This window comes from Heliangelus exortis, chromosome 2, assembly GCF_036169615.1.
Source record: "Heliangelus exortis chromosome 2, bHelExo1.hap1, whole genome shotgun sequence".
Taxonomy (NCBI): Eukaryota; Metazoa; Chordata; class Aves; order Apodiformes; family Trochilidae; genus Heliangelus; species Heliangelus exortis.
In genome coordinates this window covers 91,080,731-91,099,485 of record NC_092423.1, presented here as the reverse complement: position 1 = coordinate 91,099,485, position 18,755 = coordinate 91,080,731, and the positions used below count along the sequence as shown (strand labels likewise).

The 18,755-nt window shown below is 38.6% G+C and overlaps 1 protein-coding gene across 5 annotated transcripts in view; it reads left to right on the top strand.

Annotated features, from left to right (window-relative positions):
• CARMIL1 (capping protein regulator and myosin 1 linker 1) overlaps window positions 1-18,755 on the top strand; it is a 194,694-nt gene that overhangs the window by 144,994 nt on the left and 30,945 nt on the right. For all 5 annotated transcript variants that reach the window (XR_011724458.1, XM_071736997.1, XM_071736996.1 and 2 more), the window contains 4 exons: window positions 19-150; window positions 5,427-5,602; window positions 7,580-7,667; window positions 10,526-10,675. Coding sequence is in view for 4 of the 5 variants with exons in the window: in XM_071736997.1 (XP_071593098.1) it covers window positions 19-150; window positions 5,427-5,602; window positions 7,580-7,667; window positions 10,526-10,675 (546 nt within the window). In the remaining variant the exon portion in view is untranslated. The remainder of the gene's footprint in view (window positions 1-18; window positions 151-5,426; window positions 5,603-7,579; window positions 7,668-10,525; window positions 10,676-18,755) is intronic.

Here is an 18,755-nt window from a genome sequence, read left to right as displayed (position 1 = left end):
ACTCTTGCTATCTTACAGCTCTTACCAAATCTCTATCACCTCGGTGGAGCCTCTTGGGCGGGTGCAAATGGTTCACTTTCCAATCCAATTCAAGAGACACTTGAATCCATGGCTGGAGAAGTCACAAGGGTTGTTGATGAGCAACTTAAGGTCTGTGGATAAATGTGTTACTACTTCTTGCATTATTATTTCTCGCATACTGTTTCTTTTAATCTGAAACCTCCTATTGCTAACCACAAATGTGCCACAACCTTTTTCCTTTTTTTTACTTCTATATATATTTGTACATAAGCTATCTTTCCACTATTAGTTTCTTGTAACTTTGTGCCTTATTATCTGGATACTTGCCTGGTTGGAATGAAAAAAGCTGTTTTAGTGCTTGCAGTGAGCAGAAGGAATATATGCTGCTTGTTATGTTATCTTCTAGAAGGGGAATACTTATCAGTTACTCCTTAAGCCCTTAATAAAGGCATCTCTCACACACCCTAAAAATGTCACATATCCTGGAGAAAAGTATTCACTAGTTAAAGTATCCTACTGGAGTGAAAACTGCTTTTCTGCAGACTCCATTGCAGATTTTATTTTTCCCAGGGACCACTTTTGAACCTGGTGCACAACTTCCTCTTTAATTGTGTGGTTTGGATTAGTTGCACGTACTGAGAGTGCCCCTAGACTTAGTACAGGCAGCTTTACAGGAATCTTTTCACAAGCTGCCCACCAAACATCAGTTTTTGAAACAGAGATTGTTGACTGCAGATAATCTCACCTGTGTGTTCAACCAGCTCTTGCTCAGAAACTTCTACCTTCAGTTATGTTAGACCTTACTGCATAATAAACGAAGAAGGCTCATCAATACAGCAAGTGCAAAAGTATCAGTCCAGGAAGAAGTCAAGGTTGGAAAACTCTAGGAACTTGTTGGGGTCTGTGTGGAAACTACTACGCTACCCTGCCTGTATTTTGCTGTATTTTTACCAAAGAATCTGAAAATGAAAGTTGAACTTTCAATTGAAACAGCATGCTGCTGCTTTATGCAGCGGGAATATATTGAAGATCAATTATAACACCACACTAATAATTTTTTTTTAATTAATAAGTTAATGAGGAGGAAAATGGTGCTGAATTTTAGTATTTTCCTCCATTTCCCTATTATATGAAATAAGGTGAAGTTTCTTTATAACTTTTTAAAACTTCTGCAGACATGAAGGTGATTTATCCACAAGATTCTTCCCAGTGGAGCTTGTAGGCTGTTATTAAAATAGGAATGGTCAGGTCAGCCCTTTGTGCAGGGCTCATGCACTTAAGGAAGCCATTGAATGGTTTGGGTTGGAAGGGACTTGGAAGATCATCTAATTCCAACCCCCTTGCCATTGACAGGGACACCTCCCACTAGAACATGTTGCTCCAACCTGGCCTTGAACATTTCCAGGGAAGAGGAACATCAGCAATTTCTCTGGGCAACCCGTTCCAATGTCTTGATACTTCCATAGTGAAAAATATCTTAGTATATCTAATCTAAGTCTATCCTTTTCCAGTTTGAAAGTGTTTCTCCCTTGTCCTGTTACTATGTGCCTGTGTAAAAAATCTCTCTCCAGCTTTCCTGTAAGTCTCTTCAGGTACTGGAAGGGCACCAGTTTTACACTCAAGACCTGAAGGTTTTCTGTTAAGTTCTGTGGGTGGTGTACTTTGCTTAGAGGAGAAAATATTGAGCATGCATTAGTATTTATTTTTTTAAATCCTGTTGTTTAGGTCAATTCAAAACATCATATGCAGTTTATTATTTGTGAAGACAGATAAAGGAGCTCACAGAAGTACAGGGTTTTATGTAACCCTTGGGGGGAAAAAAAACATCCTCTGCTCTGTAAGCGGAATTTTGATTTTTAGCTACTATGCCAGAGCCTGATTTTAGGAAGAAGCATTTGGAAATTGGGTAAAGCCAATGAGCACTCTTCAGGCAAATACGATGGGGGGGTTTTTTACCCTTGAAGAAGGGAAGAGAAGGATGAAGTTAAAATAAGGAAAAGCAACGTCTTGGAGTAAGTTAAGTTGGCCAAAAGAGAAATTATAGCAAAGCTCTTGCATTTATTTTCTCCTGATGGTTTCACTGTAAACACAAAGAACCTGGAGATGCTTTATTCAGTGGCAAAGGCCCAAGAGAAAATCATCCACAAGACAAATGATGTTTTGGCAAAAGGAAGCTGCTTTTTAAGAGCAAGAGTGCTTGAAGTGAGGAGTGTTCCTCCTTAATTCTGTCTTAATGCAAAGGACTTGTTGGCTTCACCACCCAGTCAATTTTTTATTTATTAATAATTTCCTTTATTACATTATCATCATTCTTCATTCCTTTTACTCACAATATGTTTCTCCTGAATGATGAGACATTAATTGTGGGGAGGACTTTGTTCTTGTCTTCCTGCATACCTGCTGACTGGCACTTGTGGTCTTGTGACTAAAATGTGTGCCCCTCCACAGTCACTGTTGTTAGCTGTCAGTTTCCATCACTGAAAAGTTCTGAGGTGGAAACAGGGGATGGGGAAGGGTTTCTGTGAATGTGATGTCATGTGAAATCAACAGCTGAAATCCACCACTGATAAGATTATGCTGTGTGCACCTAAGAAAAAGAGATCCAAACTCAATTTAACTTTTAAATTAGATATTCTCTGACTATTTTGAGAAAAAAAGTATTTTGAAATTATTAGGTAATGTCTTTAGTCTTTCTCCTACTTCCCATGACACCTTCAAGCAGCATATCTTCACATTATCTTGTTTGAAAGGCCATGCTTAGATGGTAATTGTGATTCAACATAGCAAGTCTGTATAGTTTTTGTGATTGTGTTCCATCAGTAACTCTTGGGAGGCTGAGTGTGACTTGTCAAAGTAGACTACACAGTTGCAGCAGTGAATAAATCCCATACAAAAACTGTGTTTGTCTGAAATTCTCATTAGTAGTTTACCTGGCTCAGTTGTCTCTACTATTGAAGTTCTTCATCCTTTGTGTGGTTATGGCCACAGGGGCTTGAAAAGCTCTTTATTGTGTCACAGTGCTTGGGGGTTGAAGGAGAGTGTAGGAAGAGTCCTTGAAATGCAGAGAGCTTGGGAGCGGGGAAAAAAGCTCCACATTTGCTATAACGGGATTTGTCCCTTATATCTGTAAATTAAATGTTGCAGAGATGTTCAAGGCCAGGTTGGATGGGGCCTTGAGCAACCTGATCTGGTGAAAAGCGGCTCTGCCCATGTAGGGGGGGGGAGTTGGAACCAGATAAACTTTAAGGTACCTTCCAATCCAAACCATTCTGTGATTCTAAGATCAGACTTCCCTGTATGCTGTGGCTGCTTCATGCATTATTGTGCATTTATCGAGTATTGTCCTTGATATTCTACATTTAAAAACCAATCATTTAAGAGCTACAGACTGGAAGACTCTGCATTAAATAATTGAAATTATTATGCAGCGCTGGTATTTTTGTTTCTTACTCAGTATCTACATATGAAAATGCCAGTTATGGTAGTTCAGCCTGACAGTACCTACCTGTGCATGACTGAGGAGGAACAGAAATCAGTAGAGTTTTCAAGGGCCCCAATTCATTATTTTTGTACAATTTTGAAGCACCTATGTTAGAGCTAGCCTTAATGAAACTATGGTTTTGTTTATTCTTTATATAAATATATTTATCATTATTATTATTATTATTATTATTATTATTATTATTAAGTATGTTTTTCTGTTTGGTTTTCAAACTTCAGCCTTACTGCAGATGGCTTGGCCCATTTCAGTAAGCTGGGCTCTCCCTCACTTGTCTAGAGGACTCAAAACTGGGGACATGGGCCTGGCACACAGACTGAAGCATGAACCAAGGACAGTGTTTTTATTCTCATTGCTTCCTTGGAAGCACTGGAGCCTGAGGAGACCCCACAGTTGCTACACGGCAGCAGTGGGACAGCATTAACATTCAGAGGGTCCTGCTCTTGGAGAGAACCATCTCCTTACTGATTTTTTCTAAGTATTTTGTGCAGATAATGGGCAAAGAGGGTTTTATTTCAGATGATGAACTGATGAGCCTTGATCTCTTGCAAAGTCTGGAACAGGTTATTTGGTGGAAAAATAACTGGTGGTTGTACAGCCTTCTGAAGGTACCTAAAATAGATTTCCTGAGTTGCTGGGACTAGAGATGGAATAAGGTGGATATAGGAGAGAATTTGAACAAAGAACAATTTCTAGTTTTATCAGAAACTACCACTTTGTGTCTATAAATAAATCTCTTTTACTAAACACAGGGTATATATTAGTATGTAGATAAACCAGTGTGAATTTAAAATTTAGTTTTCCAGATGAGCAGATGATTTCTTTATACCTTCTGTGGTCCTGCCTAACCTTTTTGAAGAAAAAAAAATCAAAGCATTAAAGGAGGGATGTTTCAGTAGTGCATCATGCTAGTAGTGTTTCTGTGTCTCATCCTGATTCTTACATGTGTACATTCAGGCTTTTCTGCATTTTTTTGTGACACAGGTTCATACATGAATGATTTTGTGAGGGACTGGGAGTCCTCACCTTCACCTGTAGTGAGGATTTTTGTAGTGAGGATTGTAGTGAGATGGGGTTTGAGAAAGAAACTAGTAGGTGAAAGAACAAGATTTAAACCAGAATTACCTTTTCTCACAGGCACAGAGTGGACATAAATGTAATGCAACTGAAAGAAGCTTCATAGCATAACTTCATATCATTGAGATATATGTGAAAGATTTTTGCAAGAGAAAGTCTAAGAGGGAAGAAGTTTACTTTATACCATGAACAGAGGAGACCTTATTAAAAAAAAAAAAAAAAAAAAAAAAAAAAAAAAGAAAGAAAGAAAGCTGAGAGGGTTATGCAATCCTGTTTCTGGAGCATGTATGGTTTTCTTCTGTCCTAGTTTGGCTTTTTAATCAGTCATTAAAAAAGCGTAAAAATTTTTCACTGCACCTAAGGTTCACTGTGGGCTTCCATGTGTATAAATGAGATCTATATGCTGAAGGTTTCTGTGCCAACTGTAAATTGTAGCTGCTACTTAATATTTGGCGAGTATATTCCAGCCTTGTACAGTATGCCAAATTCTCATGAGTTTCCTTGCTTCTTATACTGATATCTCTTACAGATTGGCAAGTCTGGAGCATTGATAAAAATAGTTGATTCAGATGTTTCATATTTGAAAAGGAGAATAAGTACAGTTGTGGGTTCCTTTCAAAACAAATATGTTGCTCCTCCTTAGTGTTGTTTTCTCAAATGCCTTTTTTATTGCAATTGGATTGCAAAATGGATTTCACATTAGGAAGAAAACTTGTAAAAATTACAAGTCCAAAAGTGTCATAGTGCTATATACCAGAATAATACGGTGAAAAATCCAGGTAATGAAAATTTAAGTACTTGATGTTAACTTTTGTTTACTGTTCTGCAGACATTGCTTGAGTCTATGGTGGATGCAGCGGAAAACCTTTGCCCAAATGTAATGAAGAAAGCTCACATCCGTGAAGATCTGATAGAAGCTAGCACTGAGAAGATTTCCATCCCACGTACTTTTGTGAAAAATGTCCTCTTGGAACAATCTGGAATTGATATCCTCAATAAAATTAGGTATTTCAAGAGATTAACCCAACAAGATTGGTTGTAGAATTTGGATTTTTGGTTGTGCGTCCATGTGTTTGTGCAGCACAAGATGTTTGGAATGCTTTTGTGACTCACAAGAAATCATATGAAGGCATTCAAAGAGCAGGAAATTGTCCTAGTGAACTTAATTCAGAAGATTCACATCTTTGGACTCCCTAGAGATGTTAACTTGATGCATGTATTTCTGTTTTATTTAGTAAGCGTTTTGGTTTATGGTACACAACGTTTTCATGATGAATACTTTTTTTGATCTGTTGATCCCAGGTATTACTGAATTACTGTAATAGAAGGAAATTGCACATACTTGCTTTCAGTATTAACAATGCTTTGCCTGTTGCTGCACTTGGTCTTATCCTGTAGCAGTCACTTTAAACCTTTTTGTTTGTGTGAAGGCTGTGCACAGCAGACAGACCTAGAAAATGGAAACTTGGATGTTCAAACCACAATGCTGGAGCACAAGCAGTTACCTTAAAGGTTTCTTAGTTCACTGTTTTTAAAAAAAGGAGGCTTTTGCCTGACCTTTTACTGCCTCTTTTTTTCTCATTAAATATATCAGAGAATATATTTATGCAGTATAATGTAGTTGACCTATACTTAAACCTTTGCAGTTACCATCACTTGGCTAAGAAATCTTTTCTGCTTGATGGAAAAGCATGTCATTTTGCATTGTGATGCTAATATCTTTCAGAAGAAGAAAACAGTATGACTTAGAAACTGGTTTTGCAGATTGCAGCAAAATTGGCAGGAAAAGCTGTTAAAGACTTTAGCTGTGACTTCAGAGTGTTTAAAATGGTTCAACGAGTAAGTTTTCTTCACTATCAAACATATCTCGACACTGAGACAATAATAGTGCCACTTTCTCCTTCCACTAGAAGCTATTACTATCAGTGGGGTGAGGATGCCATCCTATCACCCTTCCTGCCATATATTATTTGAAATTAATATGTAGGTAACTGAGGGAACCCCCTTCACTCTCATTCTCTTCCCACCCTGGCTTGGCCACCGTTCTATCTGCCTACAGATTGCATTGCCTTTCCAAGGAGCTTCTTACCTTTTTCCCTGGGCTTTCTGCAACAGTAGTGCTAGGCCTAGATAAAAAGAGCTTTGTTAATATAATGCAACTCATCCCACACATAAAAAACCAAACTCGTGTTAACTTGTTGGCAAATGTCAGTCAAAGCAGTTGTCCTTGAAACCATAGAGGCAGGAGAGGTGGGGCTTCAGGCTGCAGGTCAGGCTGATGTGCAGGTCAGGCTGGAAATCAGCTGCCCTCCACAGCCTGAGCCTCTTGTGCTGTGGCCAAAGATGGGACCCCATGGCACAGTTCAGGCTACATATTTCCTCAGTATGAAGTTATGAGGTGTATTCATGTTCCATGTACATCGTTGTAGTGGGAATGGCTGACATGAAGTTCCTCAGGCAGAAAGTGGTTACTGGGAGCGAAACGAGGAAGCAAAGTTGTGATGGCAAAGACTGAAGAAGCAGCATTGCACCATTGCTCTTCAGCTGACAGACAAATACAAAAAGGAGATGAGGGAGTGAGTGGATTATAATTGTTCAGTTTAGGACTCTTAAACAGGCAGCACTGTCCTATTCATCTGAGCTTTGAATTTCTCTGACTTCAGTGGTGAGGTGTCCCTTACTGCATTTCACAAGTTTCACATGTGGTTTCTATTCATGTCTCTTAGCCAGATGTTTTCACTTCAGCTCTTAGAAAAATGTTTGAATCAGGTTAAATATGGTACAGAGGCTCCTGTGTTTACTGTGTGATTCATGAGTTTATTTCTGAAGCCTGCAGTCATGTATCCTGACACCCTCTAATGTTTTATTTAAAATAAAGTGACAGCACTGTGGGTAATCATTGTACTGCTGAAACTGTAATAAAGACAAAATTCTCCTGTGTGAATTAAAATTCTCTCTGTCTTGCTTTTAATCCTCACACAGTGAAGTAAAGCTGACAGTGGCTTCTTTCCTGTCTGATCGAGTTGTAGATGAAATACTGGATGCACTTTCCCACTGTCATCATAAACTGGTGAGTATTTGCATGGTTGATATCTGAATATGCTGGGTATTTTAACAATGCCATTTCAGACGTAACTTGTTCAGTTTGCCCTTAGAACAGTTCTGTTTTAAATTGATCTTATTTTCACTGGCATCACTGACATAATTTGAAATACAACTGTGGGACTCTCTCCTCTTTGCTTTAAGGAGGATACAACCTCTGAAGAGACTTAACTATACATTTGTCTTACTATCTCTTGCACTGCTGTCCAATTTAAAAATGCCATCAGGATGCAACAGTGCCAATAGTTGCTCTGGTAAGATGATAAGGTTTGGTTGCTCCTGAGATGAGAGGAAAATATTTGTTCATATTGCAGAGACCTTGTTCCCATCTTGAGGATACTTTAGAATGTCAGTAACAAGTTTGAAGAGTCGTGAGTAGAAACATATGAAGGGAAATATGGTGTATTATTTGCAGGTGCAGAGCTGTCATTTATTTATTTAGTTATTTTAGTTATTTATTGTAAAGGCACTTGTTTGCCAAGAGTAGAAGAAATAAGCATTGATTAAGAAATAAACATTGAAGAAAAAAAAATAAAAATATATATATATTTCTAAGGCAATGAGCCTCTGTAAGGAGAATCCAGTACTGTTTTTTTAAAGAAGCCACTTGAGTGGTCATTCTCCTGATTGAAATTGTTCTTCATTTCTATTTGAAACTTCTCTGACTTCAAATTGCAGTCATGAGTTTATTCGCATGCTTTTCCCCACACGACAGGGAAACCATATATATTTCTCTTTGCTTCCTCCTATGAAAGCCCTCATACATAGGAAACGAAATGCCTTTCCCCCCTTCCCTGTCTCTCTTGGTTTTTTATTTTATTTTAACGATTTAAAAGGCAGGGTTATTTGAGGGTGTGTCTCCATGGTACAGAGCAGCACTGTGTAAAGATACAACCTCTGGTCTCAGGAGCTCTGTAGCACCGCCAGCCTGCTGTGTGAGTGGCCACATTTATTAGCTCCAGTTGGTCCTGGAGCAGGCTCAGCTGGCACCAGGAATGGGCTGTCTCTGTCCAGTGGTATTGCACAACTTGGGCCTAGCCTGACTCTTGCACAGTGAGTAATTTTCTAAAGCCTTTGAGTCACTTCAGGAAGAGTCCTCTGCACTTTCTTCAGCTCTTTTAAAAGCCACTTAAAATTATGCGCCCCCCAAACCAGAGAGATCAGTCCAATGTTTTAACCAGTGCCGTGTATAGGAGCCAAGTTGGTTTTTTTGCTGATGATCTTTAGTCCTCATATTTACATAGCCAAGGAGATAAGGATTACTTTCTTCTGTCAGAGATTCCGTGGTAGCTCATTTCTGGACTGGGTTTGGTAGCTCTTCATCCTCATAATGGCTTCTGGATGCTTGTCACTCACTGCTTTTGAGCATTGTGTCCATAGCCAGTGCTCTTAGTTCCTAAGGCAGGATTGCCTGTATGTTTGATTTGAGTTGATTTACTTTCTGGTCCATTTTGGCCTGCATTAGTAACATGGCCCTTTCCCTGTGTTAATTCTTCAGTGCTTCTAGTAGCTGCAGATTGTTTCAGGTAGAGAAATATGGATGCAAACATTGAAGAGTACGGATCTCAAAAATGCAGCTGGAGCAACTCCTGTCTAATTTGTTCATGCTAATCGTCAACTGACAGCTGTAATCTGAGAGCTGGCAGCTAGTTCTTAATACTACAAAGATGAAACACACTGATACAGCTCTGTGCCAACTCCTTAAATTGGACTGTCACGTACCTCTAATTCAGCCACCTATAAATGTCTGGGCCCTAACACAGTAGGGTTTGAGGCACATGATGATGATTATTATTCTAGCCATTTTAGTGTGATTAAAGATAAATCTATCACAGCTCTCCAGTTGTTTTTCCTGAGTAGACACTAGACGGAGTGAGCTATAATTTACTTAGGTCATCTATTTACCCTTTTTGATGGTTAACAAAAGTACAATCCACTGGTTGTCTGGAGCCCTGCCAACGTTAAGCAGTGGACTGCAGCTCTCCCTTGATGCCTCTCTCAAAGTTTCTGTGACTAATTTGGGCCAGCTGATCTTCAAACACTCTTAACAGATGTTGTTTAATATTCTCTTTAGTTAGCAACAGAGCTAGAAAGTATTTCATCAGTTTTGTGACAACAGGAATACACTCCAGTCCAAGTAGGATCCAGGGTGGTTTATATAGCATTCTCTGTGTTCTTAGTAGCAGCTTTTGCTATGCAGGTATACTGAGAATTTTATTACTATGGAGTTTTTTTTCTCTGATGGTTTAAAAAAAAAATTATTATCCTGCGGATCTATCACTGATTTTTTATTTTTGTGTTAACTCCTGCCTATTGCCTCAGTGAAACAGTACTGAGGTTTTTAACAAAGCTGTCCTGTTTTTTGAATAGGGAATAACATTTTGGCCATCTAATAATTATCAAAATTATTTTACCTGGAACTGTACATGTCTTTGTGATCTTTAATTTTAAAAATGGTCCAGAGTAAAGTTTTTCTTCTACCCCTTTATTTTCTTTATTATAAAGATAGGGAAAAGTGCTGAGGAAGCTCCGTAAGATTATTATAAATAAGAACCAGGGTGGCTTTTTATCTGACCTTTTCTCTTTTCTTGTTTCCTGTTAGACTTTTTCCTTTCCTCCTTAGAGTGACTGTAAAAAAAACAACCAACCAAACAAACAAAACAAAACAACCCCTGTGTGAAGTTAACACATGCAACTGAGCCTTGTTTTTCTAATTGGTCTCTAGGATCTGTGTTCACTTAAATTCTGCAATCTTTCTGGTTTGGTCTGGTTTCCCGTTTTTTAGCAGTTTGATTGATCTATTGCTGTCTTTATCCTTGTCCACAGGCTGACCATTTGACCAGACGTGGCAAACCACTTCCCCAGCAGGAATCACTAGAAATTGAGTTAGCAGAAGAAAAACCAACTAAACGCTCTATCATCACAGTTGAGGAGCTGACAGAGATCGAACGTTTGGAGGATCTGGACACTTGTATGGTAAGACACATTCCATAGCCTGTTCAGTTAAATACACAAACAACCGGGAGGAAAATCTTTTTTCAAAATGTCATTTGCCAATTTTGTGATGTCAGGAACTGGCTTCTCTAAAAAATAAATAAATGTTAGCTTGTGAACATTTTGTCCGAGTTTCATACTGCCGTTCAGCAAGGAAAACACTTTTCCCATTTCTTTGCCTTCCCTTTCCTAGTATGAATTAAGGGCCTTTCTCTTGCATACATTGCTACAGCCAAGCTAATTGAATAAATGTCTCTTTCACTGGCCACAGTACCACAGACATTCACAAGTAATAAATTGGAGCATGCTATCCTTTAACAGCATGGTACTTTCTGCCTTGGTCATTCTCTACTTAGATTCCTCTGAGCCATAACAAAAGATGTTCCTACCTGGAAGTTACATTATTGGCCATGAACAGAAGCTGATTTTTATTAAATTAGCTTTTGAATATTTGTAAGAAGTCTTAAAACCCTGCGACTGGGCTGCAAGCCCTACAGGGCAAGCTTTTCAAAAGTAATTTAGTTAGAAGTATTAGATTCAGTATAAATGCTGAACATAAATTACTGAAGTGCCTTATAAATCCCATATGTGACTTTTATCATTATCGTGGGCCAATGCCATATAGTAGAATCATAGAAAAGGTCATGATCTTTTATGAAATGTAAATCTGCAGAATTCCAAATAATTGCTAGCTGGTGTTAACCTCAAATTCCCCTCTACCCATCTCTGTCTGTTGAAGAACTTTACTGTGGACAGGAACTTCAGTGAGTGCTTCTCCATTACAACTTAGTGGAATAGGAGATCACTGCTGCAAAGGGTGGGCTTCCTCTTCTGCCCTACTGCCTGGTTCTTTGGCCATGTGCTTTCACAGGAGGCTGAACTGGCAGGAAGATTGATTCCACCTTTTTTGCAGAAGTTTTGTTGATTCATCTCCCTGAACAGACTTACTACAGAGTCAGACAAGTACAGCTCAAGAGAAGGATCGGGCAGGGTTGCTCCTTTCCGCAGCAGCTGTCTGTTGGTCTCACTTAGCTATAAAATGAAAGCATGCCTTCATTGGAAATACCAGCTTAAACTAGATGTCTGTGCCTTCCAAATCTCTTTCTTCACCAAGATTTGATTTGATGCAATATTTGTCTGGACATCAAAAATCCCTGTGAGGCATGGGGGGTTGGCTGCGTCATCTGGCTCATCACTGGTAATATCAAGTTCCAGACACTTTCTGTAACAAACACTGAGTAGCTCACTAGGAGCTATAAATACTATAAGAGAGACATCCCAGTAAAATATATAGCATCTGAGCCCTATACCAGTAAGTTACTTTTTGCATGCTGACTTCATATATAGAAAAATAGATTAAGCTCTCCTTTCACTCCTTGCTCCCCCCTTTTAAATTTATTCTTGCAGCACCTTAAAAGTAATAATAATGGAATATTTTTTTTAAATAGCTGATGTTTTTATCTCTTATCACCATGGTTGTATGAATGGATCATATCGCTGTGCTATTATTTTTCACTTTGGTTATATTAAAATAATGGAAATGTGATGATGCTCGCACTCTTTAAGAAAGATGCATTAGATACTAATGGTACTTCAGGAATGTTTGTATGTCTCTTTATTCTCTTTATTCACACCCATCTTTCATAGAGATTCAAATACTTTTGTGACTCAGATTCTCATCAGTGTCTAATTTCTGAGGAGAATAATGTATCAAATAAACACAAGACCGTAGTCCATTTTAGGAGTTTCTTTTTGCATCCTAGGTGCAAATGATACTGTTTGCTGTTAAAAAAATGCATAGATAAATAGATAACCCCAAGAGGACAAGTAATAATATAGGGAGTTTTACTGAACTAGTGTTTTTACTGAGTCTTTTGCAACTAAAGCATCCTAAGACTGGGTTTCTTATATTTTCTGAGGGGAGTTAGTAGCTTCAGAGATAGCACTTTCCAAGTGATACATTTTAGCTGTGGAAAATTTGTATGGATTTCAGATACTATCTTTGAAAAATTAACCTGATCTATGGCAATTTTAAAGCTTTGTACAGTTATTTGCATGCAAATGAGGAGCCTTCTGAAAGGGGCAGCAGTGAATGTCAGCTTCGTGAGCTGTCCAGTGAAGGAAACAGATACAATCGGTGAAATATTTTACTAGAAATAGAAGGGTATGGTCTTATGAGCTATAATTATGAACCTGATTTCCTTTGATTATTTTTAAAGGAGAAATAGCTATTTTGATCCCACTTTCAAAATGGCATCAGTCCAGAACACTGCCTTTTTTGGACATTGGAAGTCCTTGAGCAGTACAAAGTGTAATATTAAAACAGATCATAAACATGTGAGTAGATGATGCACCTGGCTGTGGATTCTGCAGACCTCAAATCAGAAACCTTGATTTGCAACCTGGTGTTGTGCATATTTGGGAACTTACCCTCCTGTTGCCAAAAAACTATGGAACAAGGGATGAGGCTGATCATGTTGCTCAGATCCCAGGAAAAGCTATTCTATTCTAAGCCATTTCTTTTGCAGTTTGCTTTCTTTTTGCTCCACTGTTTGTCAAGATGCCTGGGGAAGAACAGATTTTGGGCTTACAGAAGAGGCACTTAGTTGTACCATCATTTTGCTGGAGCTGTTTGGGTTGGGTTTTTTTATTTTTCATTGACAAAACTGGATTCATTTTGCAAAGCCATTATTTTCAGCAAGCATCTTCGCTCTTTGCTTTCTTCAAGAAGTCTGTCAAGGATCAGTATTCAGTCTGAGTCAGCGTATACAACATCATGTTGTTAGGCACCAGCTTCCCTTGAAGCTGTATTTGAACAGTTTGGAGAAAAAATGGATTTAGGTTCAGTTTTGACTTTCTAGTTGCAGGTAGAGTATATAACACTGAAACTAGGTGAGTTACTATAAGTGAGGTAGATTATTTGGAACAAAATGCTTATGACCTACTTGTTCTTATACATTAATTGAACTTTGGGGATGTGCAGCTTTGTTTAGAAAACCCAAACAGGCAGAATATAGGGTTCTGAAACTTCCAGCAGTGGAGAAAGGGCAAAGAAACAGGCACCAGTGTGTTCCAAAGCCTGACCACCTATTCCTGAGTGCAGGCTGCAGAGTAGCTGTGGCTGGGAGGATTTCTGTGCTAGAATAAAGAGTTGCCATCCATCCACTTCAAATTTTGATATGTATAAGCAGAACAGACAAGACAGAATGAAATAATGCAAATGGACCCTTGAAAGCCCCACTGAAAAAAAATGTCTTTTAAATGCTATTTCTAATATTTTTTCATTGTGGGAATTAGGACTTACTGAACACCAAACTGTGCAGCTAAAGCCTATTAGCTTCAATTTAGGACATGATTCTCATCCAGCCTTTAATACTGTCTGGAGAGCTCGTAATGTGCAAGATTTGTCAATCATACCAGAATTTGCTAGTCTGTTAAATGAATTCTGAAGAATGCTGTGAGTGATTGAGTGCTCCAGTATAGGATGTGATAGCTGGAATGTTATGGACCTGAGAGTTTCTGTTCTCTTTCAGCTGCACTACAGTAAATTGATGCTTCATAATCTACAGAACTGTCTTAGTTGTCTATGTTTAATTAGTGCTGCATTGATGGTAATGAGTCATTAGATAACAGTTGTTTGCAAGTAAGATGGAAAGAAATATCTTAATGCAGAATATTACTTACTGTTCTCAGATTAAAGGAAAAAACATGGCCTGCTTTTCAGAGCTTAGACTCAATCATGAATTAACTTCATAAAACAGTACAATTTCTCTACATTTTTCTGTGCGTATATGACAAGAATGACACATTTTTAAATAATGCATGCCTTTTAAAAATCAGTAAAGCACCCTTTTTTATTGAGATTGATCTGTATCTCGGTTCTGATGTGTAATTGTGTCAGTAGATACTGATTTAATTTTGCGTACTGCTTCTTGTTTTATTTTATTCTTTCATAGCCATTAGTTCTTTGCAGAAGTAAGAGATAGTAAATGGTGCTCAGTTCCCCACCAAAAAGTAATGGAGCATCTTTTTTAGATTGTGATTAATGGTTACATTCTGAAGCTTTTTTTTTTTTTTCAATTATTTGAATGTTAGTTTTGCTTCCAGAATACTAAAAGGAGAGCAGCAGAGCTGAGCCACTATTTAAAGAAAAGATTTGAGAGAAATAGCTTTTTTACCAGAAATCCATGTTCTCATCACCTTTAAAATAAACATTTCAGCAATATAATTTTATTATTTAGTAATAAGCCTGCACCCAGGATACATACTGTTTTTAAAGCAAAGCAGAGGTTATTTACATTATGAAGAGGGATGGTAGGAAATTGTTTGAAACGTGTAAAGGAGAATTGAAGGTTTTAATACACAAGTGTGCTTATAAATCTTCATTAAGCATTCCAGTGAAAGATTGAAACACTTGGATGGTAAATTATGTGTGTGCAAAAGTGATTGTAGCTAATAAAAAAGAACTGCCTGTGATGAATACTGAATCTTAGCCATTTCTCATCTACTTCTAATTTTAAGCATAGAGATGATTCTGTGAGGAATCATCTCCATTTAATGGAGGAAAGTTTAAAAAAATAATCCTATGATCAGTATGCTAAAGTGTTTGTTCTTATTGAACAGTAGATTTCCCCCATACAGTAGAAGATGCAGAACACCTGTAGGTCAGTGACATAAGATTTTCCCTGGGAATGTACTAACTAGCCACTGTCAAACATTTTAGCAGATTAGCCCTGTACCCAGGTGAAGACTTATGAACCTGTGAGTTCTGAAAGTAAAGGATTGTATGGACCTCAGCTTTTCAGAGGAAAGGGAGAAAACGCACTCGCCACACCAGAGTTAAATTTATTTATTAATTTATTAAAAAAACAAAACTTAAAAAGCACTACCTGAAAGCTTTTCTCTACCCACTCCCTCACCCAAAACAGATTGGGTTTAAAACAACGGAAACCCCTTCAGTTGCTTTCACTGGAGGATGGAGAAAATAATGATACAGGCTCATGTGAGCACATATGCTGATACCATAGGAAGAAAAATGGGAGATTCGCTGGTATTTTCTGGCATGTTACTACATCCCAATTCATGTTGCTCTCTGCTTACCCAAAGCAGGAGAGACCTGGGCCTAGATAGCAGCTTTTTGAATGAAGGACTGAATACTTGCTGCCATAAAACCCCACTTCTTGTTGGGCTCCTTATGTTCTCCTGCACTATAAAGAAAGCTCTAGCTCTGCGACTGGCTTAATTTGGCAATAATCATTGTTCTTGCTGAAAAAAAGAGCATTTCCACTACCTGCTGTACACAGCTCTTGCTTTGTTGCTCACTGCAAACTGGGTGTGGGAATTGATTCAGGGGAGAAGGAAGCTTTTTCTGGAGGATTTCTTTCCCAGGTTAGTTTACAGACTGACTAGTCCTCTGGTTGAGTTCACAAAACAAATCCTGAGGCAGCAGGAACAAGCAGGCAGGGATGAGGGCAATGGCAGCAGCCTGGATGAATGTGGGGTTAAATTGATTGTGACACTTGAGTTTCTGTCTTGTATGCATTAGCAGAAATGGGCCTTTGATGTGCAGTAAGTACAGCACTCTGTGGGAAGCTAGGAATTGGCATTATGGTATGTGATAGTATTGTTGGCTTCTGAAAAGGCTCCATCACAGGCACACAGGCAAATCTACTTCAGTGGGATGCCAGTAATATTTATAACTCACCCTGAACTAGGACAGTTTAGGAAAACATCACCAGGAGAGGGACAGCACAGTGCCAGGATGCTCCCTACGCATGCAGTGCTATGGCTGAGAAAGTAAAAAGCAAAGGGAGCCAATGTGATAATTTTGTAGAATCTGTGACTATCGTGTTTATTTAAAATTTATATGCTCGTATGTTAGCCTCATCATTAGTATTATTTTTACATGAACATTTGTTGCCTGTCTTTTCCTGGGTTCCTTTATATGTAGTTTTTGCAGCAACCTCAGTACTGGAGGTCCTTATCCATGTTTATTCAATTACATGGATAGATTACAGAATCTCTCTGTATGAAAGAATGTCTCTTTCAGGCTCATGAGGGGCTGCATGCTTCCAGCTGAAACACTTAAAAAGAAACCTGGCTTTCAATGTCTTTTTCTTGGTCTTTTTGAGGGAGATACTGGATAATTGATTTATAGTATGTTTTTCTTAAACTAACTGAGATTTGAGTCAGAACCCAAAGCTATTTCTCATAATCTAGGGTACATTCTTGGCACAATAGGAAATAAATGAAGAAAGTTATAAACTGCTTCTAGTAACAGCTCTATATGTTTGGTTAAGAAAAAAAACAAGTGTAATATAAGAAACTGTTTTCTACTGAGGTTAAAACAAGAACTGTGAGGTGTAGCTGTTGGGTATTCTGTTTGCATGGTATCAGGGTGTTCTTTTCCTGTAATACTGATGCTTTCTTTTGCTTTAGTAGACCCAGATTTGTACAGAGAGGTAGAGGGACGGATCTATAGTTATGTCCTCTCTGGATGTAGTTATTACTGGTACTGAGTTTCTGTGATTTTATTTCATTTGTCATGAAAAAGCCACATTGAAAAGAGAGCTCTGTTACTACAGAGCACTTGCTGAAACACTGGTCTTGAGAGAGTAACTTCTCTGCATTTTTTTTGAGAGGGGGTTTACTACTAAGAAGTTAGACTCTGGCAAAAGAAAGGTCTTGCACATGTAGGTATGCAGTCTATAGGTAGTGCCAGCCCCAGCTGCTCAGTCTTGCCATTCACCACCCTGCTAGCAAGGCTTTCGAATCATCTCAGCAGGCTCCAGCTATTTGTTGCAGGCTGTCACCTCTGGGTGGACACCCAGCCAGCTAAAGTGACTTGATGACAGAGGTGACTGTTCCTACCTGGGCTTGATTCCCTTGCCAAACACCTGTACAGCCAGCAGTAGGGATCACCCAACCTCTTTACCTCCTTCAGGTAAAGTTATCAAGTTATGAGGGCAAAGCCCCTTTGTACAGGCTGGATCAGGGGGCACTTGTGTGATCTCTTTTACTAGCAGAGCTGTGGGCTCAAATGATGTTCAGGATAAATAGATTCAGAATTCATCTTTGCACTGTCACTGTTTGTAAGAGGCTGCTCATTCTTTTCTGTGGAGGGTCAATAAGAGCTCTTTTGGAGGAGTCCTTGCCAAAATCTAGACTCTAACCTTGGGCAGAGGGACGCAGCAAACAGCTTGAGAATAACCTCTAATAGTGTTATTCTTGTACCCTACATCTGTCTGCAGCCATAATGTTTCTTGATTCAATTAATATCTTGCAAATTGACCTTCTCAAGGGGTTGAGTAGCTTTCTCTGTAGGTTGCATGGTGCTTTTTACTGCTTTTTTTTTTCCCATCATCTCAAATAAATAACTTGGCATGAGTTGCTTGTCTGTATTGTATAGGAGACTCCTTGTTTGCTCTGAAATCTGGTGAGCCTACTGAAAATAGAGAATGCAGGAGCTTGTCTTATTATGAGTGCTTCATGGTTCTTGCTTCACCCAGAAGAGCCAGAGGCTTGCAATTTTTTGCTCTGCAAAATTGTTACCTTGGATTGCAGAGCTTAAAGAAGAATTGCTCACAGAAAGAGAGAAACCATCTGTGTTAGGGCAGGCAGATATAGAGTACCATTAGATTTTGCTACATTCTGTCAAGGAAAATGGGGTTAGGATAAACTGGATTACTGGAATAAGACCTTTCAAATAAATAAATAAAATCAAGAGTACATAGTGCCAAAAGGCTGGAAGACAGCTTCTGAGTCTGCTCATTTCACTGACAACTACATCACACAATCCTATTCATAAATTTATCAGACTTTCTCTGGAAACATCTCACTTTGACAAGAGGGGAAATTCAAGATAGATTCTTTCTTTTGCTCATATTCAGGCCAGCTAAAGCCTCATTGCAAAGTGGTGAGTGTATCTCTGTAGTAAGATCTTGCTTCTTTTGAGTTAAGATCAAATTACTGTGGTTTTCCTAGGTCAGTAGTGACAGGATTGGAATACTCATCTGAAACCACAAGCACTTAAACTGGTGGAAAAAAACAAGTAAGCAGATAT